At 36.7% G+C, this 14,291-nt stretch overlaps 1 protein-coding gene across 1 annotated transcript; it reads left to right on the top strand.

Annotated features, from left to right (window-relative positions):
• Window positions 1-252: 252 nt before the first annotated feature.
• SNRPD1 (small nuclear ribonucleoprotein D1 polypeptide) lies at window positions 253-13,915 on the top strand. The gene is made up of 5 exons (XM_081078857.1): window positions 253-394; window positions 5,765-5,841; window positions 8,201-8,392; window positions 10,788-10,906; window positions 11,947-13,915. The coding sequence occupies exons 1-4, from the start codon at window positions 381-383 to the stop codon at window positions 10,862-10,864; spliced, it is 360 nt and encodes a 119-aa protein (XP_080934983.1). The 5' UTR covers window positions 253-380; the 3' UTR covers window positions 10,865-10,906; window positions 11,947-13,915.
• The last annotated feature ends 376 nt before the right edge of the window (window positions 13,916-14,291 follow it).

Here is a 14,291-nt window from a genome sequence, read left to right as displayed (position 1 = left end):
TCTCAGACCTTTCCTTCGCACTCGGGTATATTTGGTGCTGTATAACACAGGTGCCGTGCCAAAGTGTCCACTAATTGAATTTAATATCCTCAAATCTCCCTCTAATAGGAAATTTCCTCGTCAACCAGAGCTAAACGCCCTCAGCAGTCGCAAGGCACACCTCCAGCCGCCAGGGGCCGCAATGGCGCTCCTCGCGGGCGGAAGGGAGTGCGACCCTGCGCGGCCTCAGCGTTTCCGCCGCGCGGTCGCAGAGCTCTGCGCGCCCTTTACGTCGGAGATCCAGGAGTAGGCGTTTCCGGCCATTCATCCTCCAGTCCGTGGGGCCTTGGTTGTGGGGTTTTGTGCACTCTTCGGACCGAGAGCGTGACGGCGCCGCTAGGATGAAGCTCGTGAGGTGAGGCGGCGACCAAGTGGAATGAGGGCTCTGACAGGACGGTTTGGGCCGGGAGCAGGAGGCGGCTGCCCCACTTGGAGGAAGCGCGAGAGCCGCGTGCGCGCGCGGCCTGCTAACGGCCTCCGGCGCCCGCCGCTCCCGCCCTGTGTCGGCGGCGCCGGCGCGCGGGCCTGGTCTTCAGAAAGGGTCGTTCCGGCATCCGGTGTGTCTTCCACGAGGTGGCTGTAAAGGCCGAGCCGTTTCTTCCCATCCAGTGTCTCAGGTGCAGGCGCAGGCGTACGAGGGCTTGCTGTCGGTTACCCACCGATTTCCATTTCCAGTAGAACTCGTGCTCTAGTGTAGGTTACTTTTCGGGCCCATCTCAGTGCTCAGGAACCGGCAAATGTAACTAGGTCCACGGTCCCTGAGAACACGGGAGACGTAAAGAAAATGTATTCCCCTGTGTGAGTAGTTTAATGCGCTTTCAAAACGAGTACTTAGAAGCTGCAGAGGTTTATCTGGAAAACTAACCCATTTTCGAAGTGTTTTAAGTCAGGGATGGACTTCTGACTTAATATTGCTATGTTAGAGTATTTTTTGATATTCTCTAAACTTAAGATTATTCAACCTGCATTCCCCTTTAAAGTAGGCCTCGCATTTAGGGGGGAAGAATCTCCCGACTTGGGGCAGAATCACTTTTGTGTGTTTGTGGCTGAGTGCACGGTTGACCGATGTGTCTTCCGTTTTGTATCTTGCTGCATTTAATTTCTAGCATGTTTGAAATAACATAAACCCTTCAGGGTGGAGTTTATAGAGAAAGCATTTAAAGTGAACGCTTTGTTCGTTTTCATTTGAACTGTAACTGGATAATAACGTCTGAAAATTTAAAGTATATTTTCACAATTTCTCAATATCCGGCAGTCTGAATTTAGTTAGTGTGCTGCTCTTTGGGATCAGTTTCTCTCATTTAAAGATATTCTGTGCTGTGACAATTTTCCTGTTAATTTCAGTGGCTGTATTGAATCCTTTTCTGTGTCTTAGAATAAAGAAACAAAATTTCTTCTGACTGGAGAAGGCATTTTGAACCAAGAAAATGGGTGTTTGTCTAACTGGATGGCATTTTCAGTTGACTTTTTTTTTATTTCTGTACCTAAGTTGGTGGAACTGTCATCCTTACTGTCACCCTAATCAAACACCTGGGAGTTGTCTTGACTTCTTCCTCTCTTGATAATCCTGATGTCTGATAAATTGCCAGGTTTGAACATCTTTATCTACTTAATGGAAGTATCTCTCACTATCCAATTCTCTTTGATTTTCTTAAATTTAAATAGTGTGAATTTGGATGCTGAATGATACCGTATTTGAATAGTATCTGAGTATCTAAGTTTCAGTAAGTAAAAAGAATTCAGATAGTGCAGGATTCATCAGAAAATAATTCCAATCTACTTGGTTTCTGGGCTCAAATTATTGTGTCTGTTTCTCCTGCTCATGATACCCTCCCTGCCATTCCCGTTACCACCACTGAGCTGTTTAGGCTCCCTTTTTTCACCCATGTTTTTTATTACCTCTTGAGTTAAATATCTCTTACAATGATATTGTAAGTGTACAGTTCCCAATTTTGAAAAATTTATATACCTGTGTAACCCAACCCCTACCAAGATATGGAACATTACCTTCCCCCTCCCCCCCCATTTTCTTTTGGGTAATTATTTAGGAGTGGAGTTGCTGGATCATAGCACAGGTATACATTTAGTTTCATAAGAAACTGCCAAATCATTTTCCAAAGTGGTTGTAGCGTTTTACACTCCCTCGAATGAATGGTATATTAGAATTCCACTTGCTCCACCACCTCATCAGCATTTGTTGTCAGTTTAATTTTCGCCATTGTGGTGCTTGTATAGTAGTGTCTTCTTTTGACTTTAATTTTCATTCTCCTAATGACTAGTGATGTTGAATATCTTTTCACCTGCTTATTGGCCATTTGTGTATCTTTGTGAAGAGTTTAATTATGGTTGTATTTTTTTTTTTATTTTAGTTGTAGGAATTCTTTATATATTATGCATACTAGTCTTTTGTCAGATATAATTTCTCCTAGTTTGTGGTGTGCTTCTTCATTTCCTTAATGTCTTTGGTGAGCATACGTTTATTTTGAAGAAGTCTTAATTTACCAGCTTTTTTTTTTATAGTTATTGCTCTCTGTGCACTGTCAAAGAAACTTGTGCCTACCCTCAAACCATGAAGTTATTCTCCAATGTTTTCCTCTAAAAGCTTTATAATTTTACTTTAATTTTTAGGTTTATAATCTGTCTTCAATTAATTTTGGTAAGTGGTGTGAGTTAGGGGGTCTAGGTTCATTTTTTTCTAGATGGATTTCAAGTCATTCCGTATTATTATGGAACATAAATCCCTATTATGGATTTCATTTGTTGGAAAAGCTTTCCTTTGCCCATTGGATTGCTTTGGCAGTCCCATGAGCACCTTTGTAGAAAATTGACTGTATAAATGTGAGTCTATTTCTAGGTTCCATTCTGTTTCATTGATCTGTTGTTCCTATGTCTTGATTACTGTAACTTTAACCTCTATAGTGCTCTAGCCATCTGATTTGACTTCCAATGTAAATGTGATTCTGGCAGTCTTTATTGATGAAAACCCTTCAGTAGCTCTCCTAGAGGAAATTTTTAACAAAGCTTAGGCTTTCCATAAAAGGAACCTGTCTAACTCTTCCTCACTCATTTTCTTAGACTTAATGTTCCGTCGGTTGTACCTATAATTTTTCTGTACATTGTGCTGTTTCTTAACTACTGTATTTGCTCTTCACTCTTTGCTGCATATTTCCAACTTTTCAGGCTTCTTACTAGAAAATCCACTAAGATTTGATTTCTCATGCTACCTCATGGGCCTGGTAAAAACCTGTGCAGGTCTCTACTGGGCTTTACAATTTGGTTTAAAAATGTCTTTTATGTGTCCTTTCTACTAGAGTTTCAGTTCCTTGAGGCATGGTCTTACTAATTTTTAATTCTCATTACCCAGCACAGGGACTACCATTATGGGACTCCTATGTAATGATAAATATTATCAAAGAAATATTTTTGGGCTTTCTGAAGTGTGTTTTGAAGTTTCAGATGTCTTTTTTTGCTTTCTGGTTTTCTTTCTATTTCCATATGGTAGATTGCTTGATTTAGAAGGTATTTTGTATTTACTTTAATTCTGCCTGCTTCCAAAAATTATTTGAAAGAACTTTTATAAAAGGAAAAGGTATTAATGAGTGGATCAATTAAAGTAAAAGATTTTTTTGAAAAAACCCAAGTAAACCCAAGTGCAGGTGAACAATCTAAGTTAATATAGTTAAAAGTGATTAATAAATTTTGAGCTAAGTTAAAGAACTTTTGTCTGGTGAAATAAAGCAATTCATTGAGAGAGACTTACCTTGACAACAAATAGAAAAAGATTCAACCCATTAGTCTTTATGAGGACGGATGAGCTGTTTAAAGTTTGGGACTTGTTTTATCCCAGATCAAGTAATTTCCCCTTTTTTGATGGCTGTCTATACCACTAAAAATGTAGTGTTTTAAAGCTGGCTTCCCTTTAATTATTGAAACATTTCAGCCAACTATTACTCAGTGCCTGTTATAATTCATTAGAATAAAGGTCATAAACCTTACCCTCAACAACAGCGTAGTAGGCAGGGAAATAGATAATCCAGCATGTACCATTTAGTGTGATAGATGCTATGATGGGGTGTACAAAGTACCTATTACAGACTAGAAATTGTGAATGTGAACTACATATTAGATCATATTGTGGGATTATTCTTCATTTTCTAGGTGTGGTATTATGGTTTCTTGGGAGAATGTCCTCATTAGAAAATGCATGCCGAAGTGCCTGCAAAATTTATTTTTAGATAATATGGTGAAAGTGTTAAATTGTGTATGTAGAGGGGGGGAACCCACAGACAAATGGCAACACTTCAGTAATTTGTGAATCATTCAACTTTCCTTCCTCTGCATTATTTCATAATAAAAAGTTGGGGAGGGAACAAAAAGACTAGACGAAGTGGGGAATGGAGGGATTATTCAGAAAACATTGAGGCACATGGCTATCCAATTGGGGAAAATAATAAAGGCAGATTCCTACCTCACTGCGTAGAAAAGAGATGAATTCCAGGTGGATTAAAACTAAATATAAAACTTGGAGAAAATAAGAGACTTTTTACAATCTTAGGATGGGTAATACTTTCTTAAACAAATTACATACCCAAGAAGGAGTCGCAATTTTAACAGTATAAAAATGAAAAAAAAAATTGTATGTCTAAAGAACACCACAAACTTGAATGGCTATGGCAAACTGGTAGAAAATAAAAGAAAAATTCAATCTAATTGAAAATCTGTGAATAATGTAAATAGGTAATTCACAAAAGAAATCCAAATTTCCCATATTCATGAGGATATTCACTCTCACAAGTAATAGGAAAAAATAAATTGCCCTTTTTTCCCTTATCAAATTGACAAAAATTTCAAAGATTGGTAACAGTTAGTGCTGGTGAAGATTTGTACAAATGGATTTGTGTGTGTGTGTGTGTGCGTGTTTGTATGTTTGTGTACATACACTAATGTCTCTAATATAAACTGCTAAATGAGAGCAACAAGTTACAGAAGTATGGCCTAATTTATGTAAAAATAAATTTTATGTATATTGTTATGAATGCATATAAAATAGTCTGGAAGAATATCCCCACATACATAGAGGAGATTAGAAAGAGAGACTTTTATTTTAATATGCACATAAAAAAGCATGTAATCTTTTACTACCAGTTATAATCATTTTTTTCATTTTTATTGAGATAGAGATAAATAATTGACATACAGCACTATATATATTTAAGTTGTACTGCATGAGTTGACTTACATATATTTTGAAATGATTGCCACATATAAGTCTCATATAAGATACAAAAATAGGTTTTAGCCTTGTGATGAGAACTTAAGATCTACTCTCTTAGCAACTTTCAGATATACCACACAGCATGTTGTACATTACACTCTCATTTATCTTATAATTGGAAGTTTGTGCCTTTTGACCACCTTCATTCATATAATTTCTTAATTTCAATTCTGTGACTTATAATGACTTTAGGGTCTGTATGCATGGATGCTGTATAATGGTTTAGAGAATCAGAAAAGTCCAAATAACAGTTTTTTATTATATTCCGTTGTAATGTTAAGGTTTTAATTCAGGGAAAGCTGAAATTGTTATGAGGATTATTAATAGGAATTGATACCCCTAGCATCTAAGCAGATTTTCAACATCTAGAAATTTTACCCTTTAACTTACTATACATGACTAAAGTGTCAAAGGTGAAAAATTATTGTTTTATTCTTACTGTCTTTATAGATTTTTGATGAAATTGAGTCACGAAACCGTAACCATTGAATTAAAGAATGGAACACAGGTCCATGGAACAATCACAGGTATGGAGATTAACCTGCTTTATAATACTTTACCGCTTTACTTTTTCATCCATCTCTTCTACATGCAGGCCAGAATTCATTTTTGGTTGCCTAATGAACATTATTGTAGTACAGATCTCATTCTTTTTGTCTGGATTATTTATTTCATGGACCTTTCTTAAGCCTCACTTTATGTACTGGTGCTAAGACCAAACTGGATTCCTCAGAGTATCCTATGTATGACCCATTTTCCCGCTTTTATGCTTTTCATGCTTTTGCCTATATGTGTTCCTCTTTCTGAAATGTTGCATCTTCAAAAATATATTTTACTTTTACTAGAATTTTGCATCTCCTGTTAGACTGTCAACTCCTTGAAGATATAGGATGGGTTTTCCATGTCTGATTATCTTGGGTAAAAAAATGTGTGGAAAATGGAAAGGGGGCAGTGAGGTACCATAATTTTACATTGCTAAGATGATCATTTATAGGATCACATGTTGGAATATTTTCTTTCAGTCTTTTTTCTTACATATCTAACTCTTTGCTTTAACGCTATTGTACATGTAGTTTAATATTTAAGGTCACTGCAATTTACTTATAGTAGATGTCCCCTCCCCCCACAAAACTTGCAAAATTTCAAAAGAATTGATGAGCCAAATGAAAGAAAATGCTATCTTAGCATATGAGCCTACTCTCTGAAATATTAAAATTGTAAATTATAAATAACTTTTTAAAGCATAGATACAGCATCTGAGTAAACCAAGAGAAATGTACAGTATTAAGCTGATATTATTTGTGAGTGTACTAGAACTTTGCAACACCAGTTACTGTGGAAAGAAATCTGTACAGTGTAAGATTTTGATACAGTTTGTGACCGCATTTAAGGAAGTGTAATTTCTGTCCTGTTAAAATTCTGTAAACAGTGATGTCGTCTGCTTTCTCATGAGCTCTGTGCTTTTTTAGGAACTCAAAATCTAGTGGTGGAAGGCACACACACACAAAAATAATATAATGCAAGATTTGCCTAACATACATTAGGCACTTAATAGATGATGTTGGTGGGGGCAACAGTAAGTTGGGGGAGCAAAATCTAGTAAAAATCTTATTCCCTCCTCTACTGACAACCACCGTTAACTAGTTTCTTGTACCCTTTATATATTTTATTCATCAGAGTAGTGATAATCATACTATCTACCATGGGGATATTGAAGATTAAATTTAAATGTCTCAGCATGCAATTCCCAGAACATAGAAAGGGCTCATAAATCTTACTTTTTTCCTCTCCCTTGATGGATCAAGGTCCCCAAGGAGATAGAATGTATCAAAAATATATTAATTTTGGGAAAGAAGACTACTTCTCTGACTCGAAGGAGGGAGGAAAATATTAGTAATAAGATTAGTAAATTTCAGGTGAATGTTGGGAAAGTTGAGAGAATTCATGTTTTTTTTCTGGCCTTAACTTTCTAGGGATAGACCTTTGGTTAGCCTATTTAGATATATTGGTAAGGGCTCCAAGAATCAAGTATTTCTTTTTTTTTTAAATTAGAAATTACTGATTTAATTTTTTTTTAATTGGATCGTGTTTGCCCTGTCATTTCTTTTTTTTTTTTTTTTTATTGGGGTGACAATTGTTAATGATATTACGTAATTTCAGGTGTACAATTCTGTACCACGTCATCCATAAATCCCACTGTGTGCTCACCACCCAGAGCCAGTTCTCAAATCAAGTATTTCTATTGCAATGCCATATAGTCATCCTAGAAAATCTTTATTTTATTTTGCAAAACCTCATACAAAAATAATGCCTTAATGAGAAAAATAGTTTGGAGCACACCATTCAAAACCTGTGCAACTTGGTAATCCAAATACTAACAAAAACGGTACTAACACTCCTAAACACCAACAAAAAAACAGCGAAAAAGACATGTTAAATTCCTAGTAGTAAGGAAAACTATTGCTGTACGTATAGGACTTTATTTTTCAAGCAAAGATGAAGGTAGCTTCATGGAATGGGATGTAAAGAAGTTATGGGGACAATGGAAGAACCTTGCGATAAGCATTGCCTACCTTGAGATAAGAGGAGGATGCCTGGGGATAGCGGGAATCGGCATATGTGCCAGTCGGCTTCTTCCATGGTTTGCTGCATTCACTTCTGTGAGCATATCTAACTGTGTAAAATACTAACATGCTAGGGAAAATCTCTGAAGATTTCTGATTTATACTGACAGTATCCCCCCATTTATGAGTTTTACACAATTATGTAGTAGACACTTGCAATTTAGCAGAACAGTACTCTTTTGTAATATATTTACTGTGACTTGATAGATTATTTGGTTGCCTTCCTTTTCATGCCAATAATTGCCCTCTTTTTTCCCTTTAGGTGTAGATGTCAGCATGAATACACATCTTAAAGCTGTGAAAATGACCCTGAAGAACCGAGAACCTGTACAACTGGAAACACTGAGTATTCGAGGAAATAACATTCGATATTTTATTCTGCCAGACAGCTTACCTCTGGATACACTACTCGTGGATGTTGAGCCAAAGGTGAAATCTAAGAAAAGGGAAGCTGGTAAGTTTAAAAGATTATAAATGTTTTTGTGAATGATATATTTATACCCTAATCCACTATTCAAAATACAAACATTTGCAAACAACAGGTTTTTTGTTTGTTTGTTTTTTGGTTTTGTTTTGTTTTTGTTTTTTTATTGCCTTTACTTGCCATGAGTGTGTATAGTATTGTTACCAGTGTTGCTATTGAAACCACTGATGCCATTCTTCCTGTACCTTTGTGCATGGTCTGGTCCCCACCTCCAACATACTTTGGAAGATTTGGAGATTGAGTCTTTATTCCTGGTATTCTGAAATTTCCTAATGAAATTTCCATTCCGTTGGCATGGAGTCTTTGCTTGCCCTTCATCTTTTCCCTCCATTTTGTTCTGGGTACATGGTGGACCCTTTCAGCATAGATATTCTTGTCTTTTAGAGCTAAGAAATTTACTTGTAAAACTAATAAATTTCTTCTCTTTTGATTGTTCTGTTATTTCTTCCTGGGATTCTTAATAATTGGGTCTTATGGCTGGTTCTCTACCTCTTTTCATTTTTCTCTCTGTCTCTGTTCTGTTTTCTGAGAAATTTCCTTGACCTTATCTTCCAATCTAGCATATACTTAATCTTTAATACTCCTTGTTCTCTGATTTTTCATAGAATCCTATTCTTGTTTTAGGGATTTTTTTTTTTTTTTCCTATCTGAAAAATATTGTATGGGATATTAACCAGTAGGATATTATAGTTTGGGGGAGGGAGTTTGAAGTTTTATTCTGTACTTGGCATTGTTATTTTCCTCTGATTTATCTTTTTATTTGGTCTTTATATTGAAGTCTTAAGTATCTTACTCTTTGGCCATCTATTATTTAACAAGGACCCAAAAAGAGAAGTTCTTGGAAGGGAGGCTGGACTCCTCAGCTGGTGTGTATCACTATAGGGCAGTTCAGAAGTGAGTTGAAGAGACCCAAATTTCAGGAAGTCTTTTCTGGAGTTTATTTCCTCACAGATTCCGGTCACCTACTGTGGGAGACTTAATGCCTCACAGCTGGCATTATAGGAGCAGGGCAGGAGAAAGGTGTTGAGTATGTTGTAGACACTTAATATAATGATTTTGAGACTTTTTTCCTTCTACCCACACTGAGAAATATACTTTGCATCATGACCCATTCATACACATAACTGAAACAAAAGTTGCAGGACCAGTGACTTGGTCTTAATACATGCAAATGCCCTTAAGTTTTCTATCCCATTCTCTTTAAGTTAAAAAAAAATTCAGGTTACAACCTATAACTTGAAAAATACTGACTTAATCCCCCTCTCTCTTCCCCTTAGCGCTGTGCCTCTTGCTGCTATCCAGTTTGCAAGTGTTTTCAAATCTGAAGCCATTCTGCCTCAATGTCTTTAGGTTAATTTTGCCTTTCCTCTCCTACCTACCTGTCAGGGAAATAATCATTAGATTTACAAGGCGGGCAAGAGGACTGGCCAGTCTACTGCTCCGCATAAGGATTGTCAACCATTTTGTTTGTTTTCAGCACAGTGGCCTCATCTCACCCATGGTTCCCAAGGTTTTAGGTCTTTTACAAATTGTTCCTCAGTCTACTTTCTGACTTGAAAATTCATTGAAATCTTTCAAACACTGTATTTTCTCTACTTTTGGGGGGTGAGGTTCCTTATGGATATTTACCATTTTTATTCCTTTTCTATATGAATAGTATTTCAAAATATGTGGTTAATCTGTGTTATTTTAACAGAAGTCTTAGACTTACTCTATTGCTTTAATTGGTGAGAAACTTAGAATGTGACTGACTTGAACTTTATGTCAGGATTTTTTAAATATTCAGAGCTGTCCAAAGAGGAAATAAGTTCATTTAGGTAAGAGTTTTCTGTCAGTCATATTCAAGTAGAGTTAGGGTGACCAGGCGACAGGGATATTGCTGTATGGATTAAAATACTAGGTTATGCTTGGATCAGATGATTTAAGGTTCTGAAGAGTCATGAGGTTGTTGCTTGATATAATATTTTTAAACTTTCTTGGCTTTGAATTAATTTGTGTAGATTCTATTCAGTAACAAAAACTCGGGCACATGGTGTTCATGTTCTGTTCCACTGATACGATATCTTTTCCATCTTGTGTGAGGTTCATATCATTTGCATTTCATTTTGTGGTAATTTTGAGACATGATACAAAGAAAAAATATTTTAAAACTTGATGAATTTCTCAGTAAATATATTCAAACAAACTACAATAAAAGGTCTCTGTAGCCATTCTTGGTTCTACATGATAGTGTGGTGGGAGGAGTGATTGAAGTCACATCTGAGAGAAGCTAAGTTAAAGTTTTCTTTACCGTAAATGCTGTTTGTGGTGGCCAGGTAACAGTACAAAAGAGAATTTACCCTGCCTTGTGTTTCTCTTCCCTCAGTTGCAGGAAGAGGCCGAGGCCGAGGAAGAGGAAGAGGACGTGGCCGGGGCAGAGGAAGAGGGGGTCCTAGGCGATAATATCTCTCAAGATTACTGTTTGAAAGTGACATATAATTTGGGGTATTTTTTTGTACAGCTTTTGTTTGTTTATGTCAGTTTTTAATAAAGTTAAACGTAGGACAGTTGTCTGGTGACTATATCAAGTTAAGTGTTAATAGTTCATATATTCATGATATTGACAATGAAATTATTGCTAAGCAATCTTAGAAGAATTCCAATCTTAGATCAGGCTTTTAATTTTTGAACTAAAATATTTCTTTCATGACTACATGTAGAACATACACCTTTTTACTTCACATGCACTGAGTTTGTTTTACTTTGACTCAGTGGAACCTATTTTCTGTGGAACCTACCTACAAGTGAAATAATGTTATATTTTTGGTACTTCAGAAGTTAAAGCCCTATGGAATGGGGTCTAAAATTGACTCTCCTTTTCTGAGTGTTATCCCATTGAGACTAAGTACTTAGTAAAAGGTAATTGACATCTTCTGATTCAGGATTCATTGATTTTGTTGAGGTGGTTAATTTTTTGTTTTGTTTTGTTTTCAGTAGGTTCTCAATAGAATATAGTTTGTTACATTCTTCTGGGTTGAAACTGCAGATAACATTCACTAGATTACGAGTTCTAAGTAGTGTTGTAACGTGTTAATGTGGAATGTACCTGTCTGGTTCTTTGATCAAGTACTTTTACAAGGAATCTCTTAAGAACAAAAGGAAAAATACCTACTTTAATAGCAAAATTGGATTCTTCCTAGTAAGTTAATAAGGACTTTTTTTAAAAACTGGTTAAGCTTAGAGAAAAATTCTCAGTATGTGCAATTCCTTGCAAAGCTTACCACCATTTGTTTATGTGCTAAGGGGGGAAAACCTAACTTTGAGGATTGGCAGCAACTAAGTCTGTATTTTCACTTAATTATGCTTGTGGAGTTTTGTTTTTTAAATGAGGAAATTTTCTGCAAAGACTTACATAAAAAGAAGGTTTTGGGCCCTGTGAGGGGGTTACATAAATTGAGAGATAGCAATAGCGTGCATCGGTGTGTGAGATTCTTTTCCATCTAGGATCTATTGGTGCTCCTGTCATTTGAACCTGTCTTCTGCAGGGGAGTCCAATGGTGCAGCAAGACAGAGAGACTTGAAGGAAGCAAAGAAAAGACCTGGCACAAGTCAATCAACATAAGTTGACTCTTGTCTTCGTGGAGTTTGTAGACTACAAGGGAAGCGGAATTAAGTAAAACACTGACACATAATTACAAATTGTGACAACTCTTGATGAAAGAGTGCTTCATATCTTGTCTATTGTATATTGGCTTCTCATTTTGATTTTAAGTTATATGCCAATGTAACATAAAAGATGTCTTACAATGTGCATTTTAATGTCTAGATGTTTGCAACGTGTGAAACCAGTCTAGTAACAGTTTAAACGTAAGACTGAACCATAGTGGTTACTAGATTGAGTTTATTCCACTAGAGATCATTTTCTAAAAAATTTTTTATGTGGAAAGAAATAACGAAGAAAAAGCTGTTTGAACTGATTGCCATTGTTAGCTGTTAGGATAGTGCAAAAGTAATTGCTGTTTTTTTGTAATTGTTAACCTTTTAAACTGCAATTACTTTTGCACCAACCTAATACAAAGGAAGCACTGAGTTATGAATAGAAAACAGATCAGACTATAATATGCTTCTTTTGTCCCACTTCCCCCAAAAAAGTATATAGGATCTTAGTGCTGCTGCATTTTGCACACATCTGATATATTAAAGCTTAAGATTTTGTGAAATTTAGGGATTTTTTAAAAAAAATAAATTTGTGTGCTCACTTGAGCAGCACATATACTAAAAAAATAAATTTGTTACACATTTAGGTAGGAAACTGTAAGTGAAATTATAGAAAATCGAATTTCACAGCGTGTTTTAATTTATTATAATTATGATGGTTATGCAAGAGTGACTTAGTATTTTGAAATGTATTAGTGTAGTTAGCATTCAAACAATTCACATGATCTATAATGTCAGAATGGCATTTAATAGCATAAAGCACTTATTCCTAAAAAGCTAAACTGGAAGATACTTAACACGATGAAGAAAGTTCGTCTTAAGCCAATAGTACACATTTTCTAGAGACAGTAAAATTAAAACTGCAATAAAAAAGTGATATTGGGGGCCGGCCCGGTGGTTCCAGTGGTTGGAGCGCCATGCTCCTAACGCCAAGGTTGCCTGTTCGATTTCCACATGGGCCAGTGGTGGGCCAGTAAGCTGCGCCCTCTACAGCTAAGATTGTGAACAACAGCTCTCCCTGGAGCTGGGCTGCTGTGAGCAGCCAGGAGGTTGGTGTAAGCTGCCTACCGCAGGCTGCTGTGAGCAGCCAACTGCCTCAGCCAGGGGGGAGCGCAAGGCTCATACCAGGATGGGCCAGGGAGCTGTGTCCTACACAACTAGACAGAAACAGTAGTTTGAACCGGTGTGTGAGGGAAGCGGAAGAAGGGGAAAAGTGATATTGGCCTTCATTTTTTAATGTGAAAATTCTTTTGGATCCTAAAAATTACGGGGCATACTTTGGAAAAGGAAAAGGAATTTGCAATGTTTACTATTTTTTGTGTAGGAATATGGTAGTGTTCCATTTATCTGAACTAGCTTTTCCTCAGTAAAATGTTAAAGGTGTCTATTTTATATTTGGGGTAAGGTTGGTATATAATGGGAGATTTAATTTACAAAATAACAGCAAGTGCTCTAGATTTCAAGTGCAGTGGGTTCTTGTTATTTGTGGTAGTTATGTTCTGTAAAATTGCAGCAAACAGTAAGTGAATACTAAACCAGTGCTCGTAGGGAAAATACAGAGTTAGATTCTCATTTTCACATTTTCAGCTGATCAGTACGTAACCTTGTTTTATGTGTGTTTCTGTGTAAGGACAATTTATTTAATATTATTTCATTTACATTGATTTCACAACCAACAGCACTATAACTCATGCCTTGAATGAAGCTTTCTTAACACTTGTATTTTTTCCGAAAAGCACATGACAGCCTTCTTGTGCTATGCTTAAGCACTAGGCTTATGGACCATTTTAAAATCACAAACAAAAAGCACAAAATACAAAAAAAAGAAAAATGTGGCAGTAAATAGACCATGAAAGGACATTTGTTTACAGTATGAGAGCTGAAACAATTCAACCTCATCTGTGATCATGTACATCATGTGCCAGATTAAGATTTTATTGGGGCAGGGGAACAGGACTTTATTGGGGAACAGTGTGAATTTCCAGGCCTTTTTTCCAAGTCAAATTGTCCTTTCAGTCTTAGTTGTGGAGGGCTCAGCTCAGCTCCAGGTCCAGTTGCCATTTTCGAACCGGCAACCTTGTGGTTGAGAGTCCGTGCTCCAACCAACTGAGCCATCAGGGAGGCAGCTCAGCTCAAGGTGCTGTGTTCAATCTTAGTTGCAGGGGGTGGAGCC

This window comes from Rhinolophus hipposideros (assembly GCF_964194185.1).
Source record: "Rhinolophus hipposideros genome assembly, chromosome: 17".
Classification (NCBI taxonomy): Eukaryota; Metazoa; Chordata; class Mammalia; order Chiroptera; family Rhinolophidae; genus Rhinolophus; species Rhinolophus hipposideros.
This window is presented reverse-complemented; position numbering and strand designations above follow the sequence as displayed.

What these genes read in the sequence shown, in the direction of transcription:
- SNRPD1 (XM_081078857.1), top strand. An exon ending in GGTCCATGGAACAATCACAG is followed by an intron (nt 5,842 to 8,200) that starts GTATGGAGATTA and finishes TTTTCCCTTTAG; the next exon opens with GTGTAGATGTCAGCATGAAT. An exon ending in ATCTAAGAAAAGGGAAGCTG is followed by an intron (nt 8,393 to 10,787) that starts GTAAGTTTAAAA and finishes CTCTTCCCTCAG; the next exon opens with TTGCAGGAAGAGGCCGAGGC.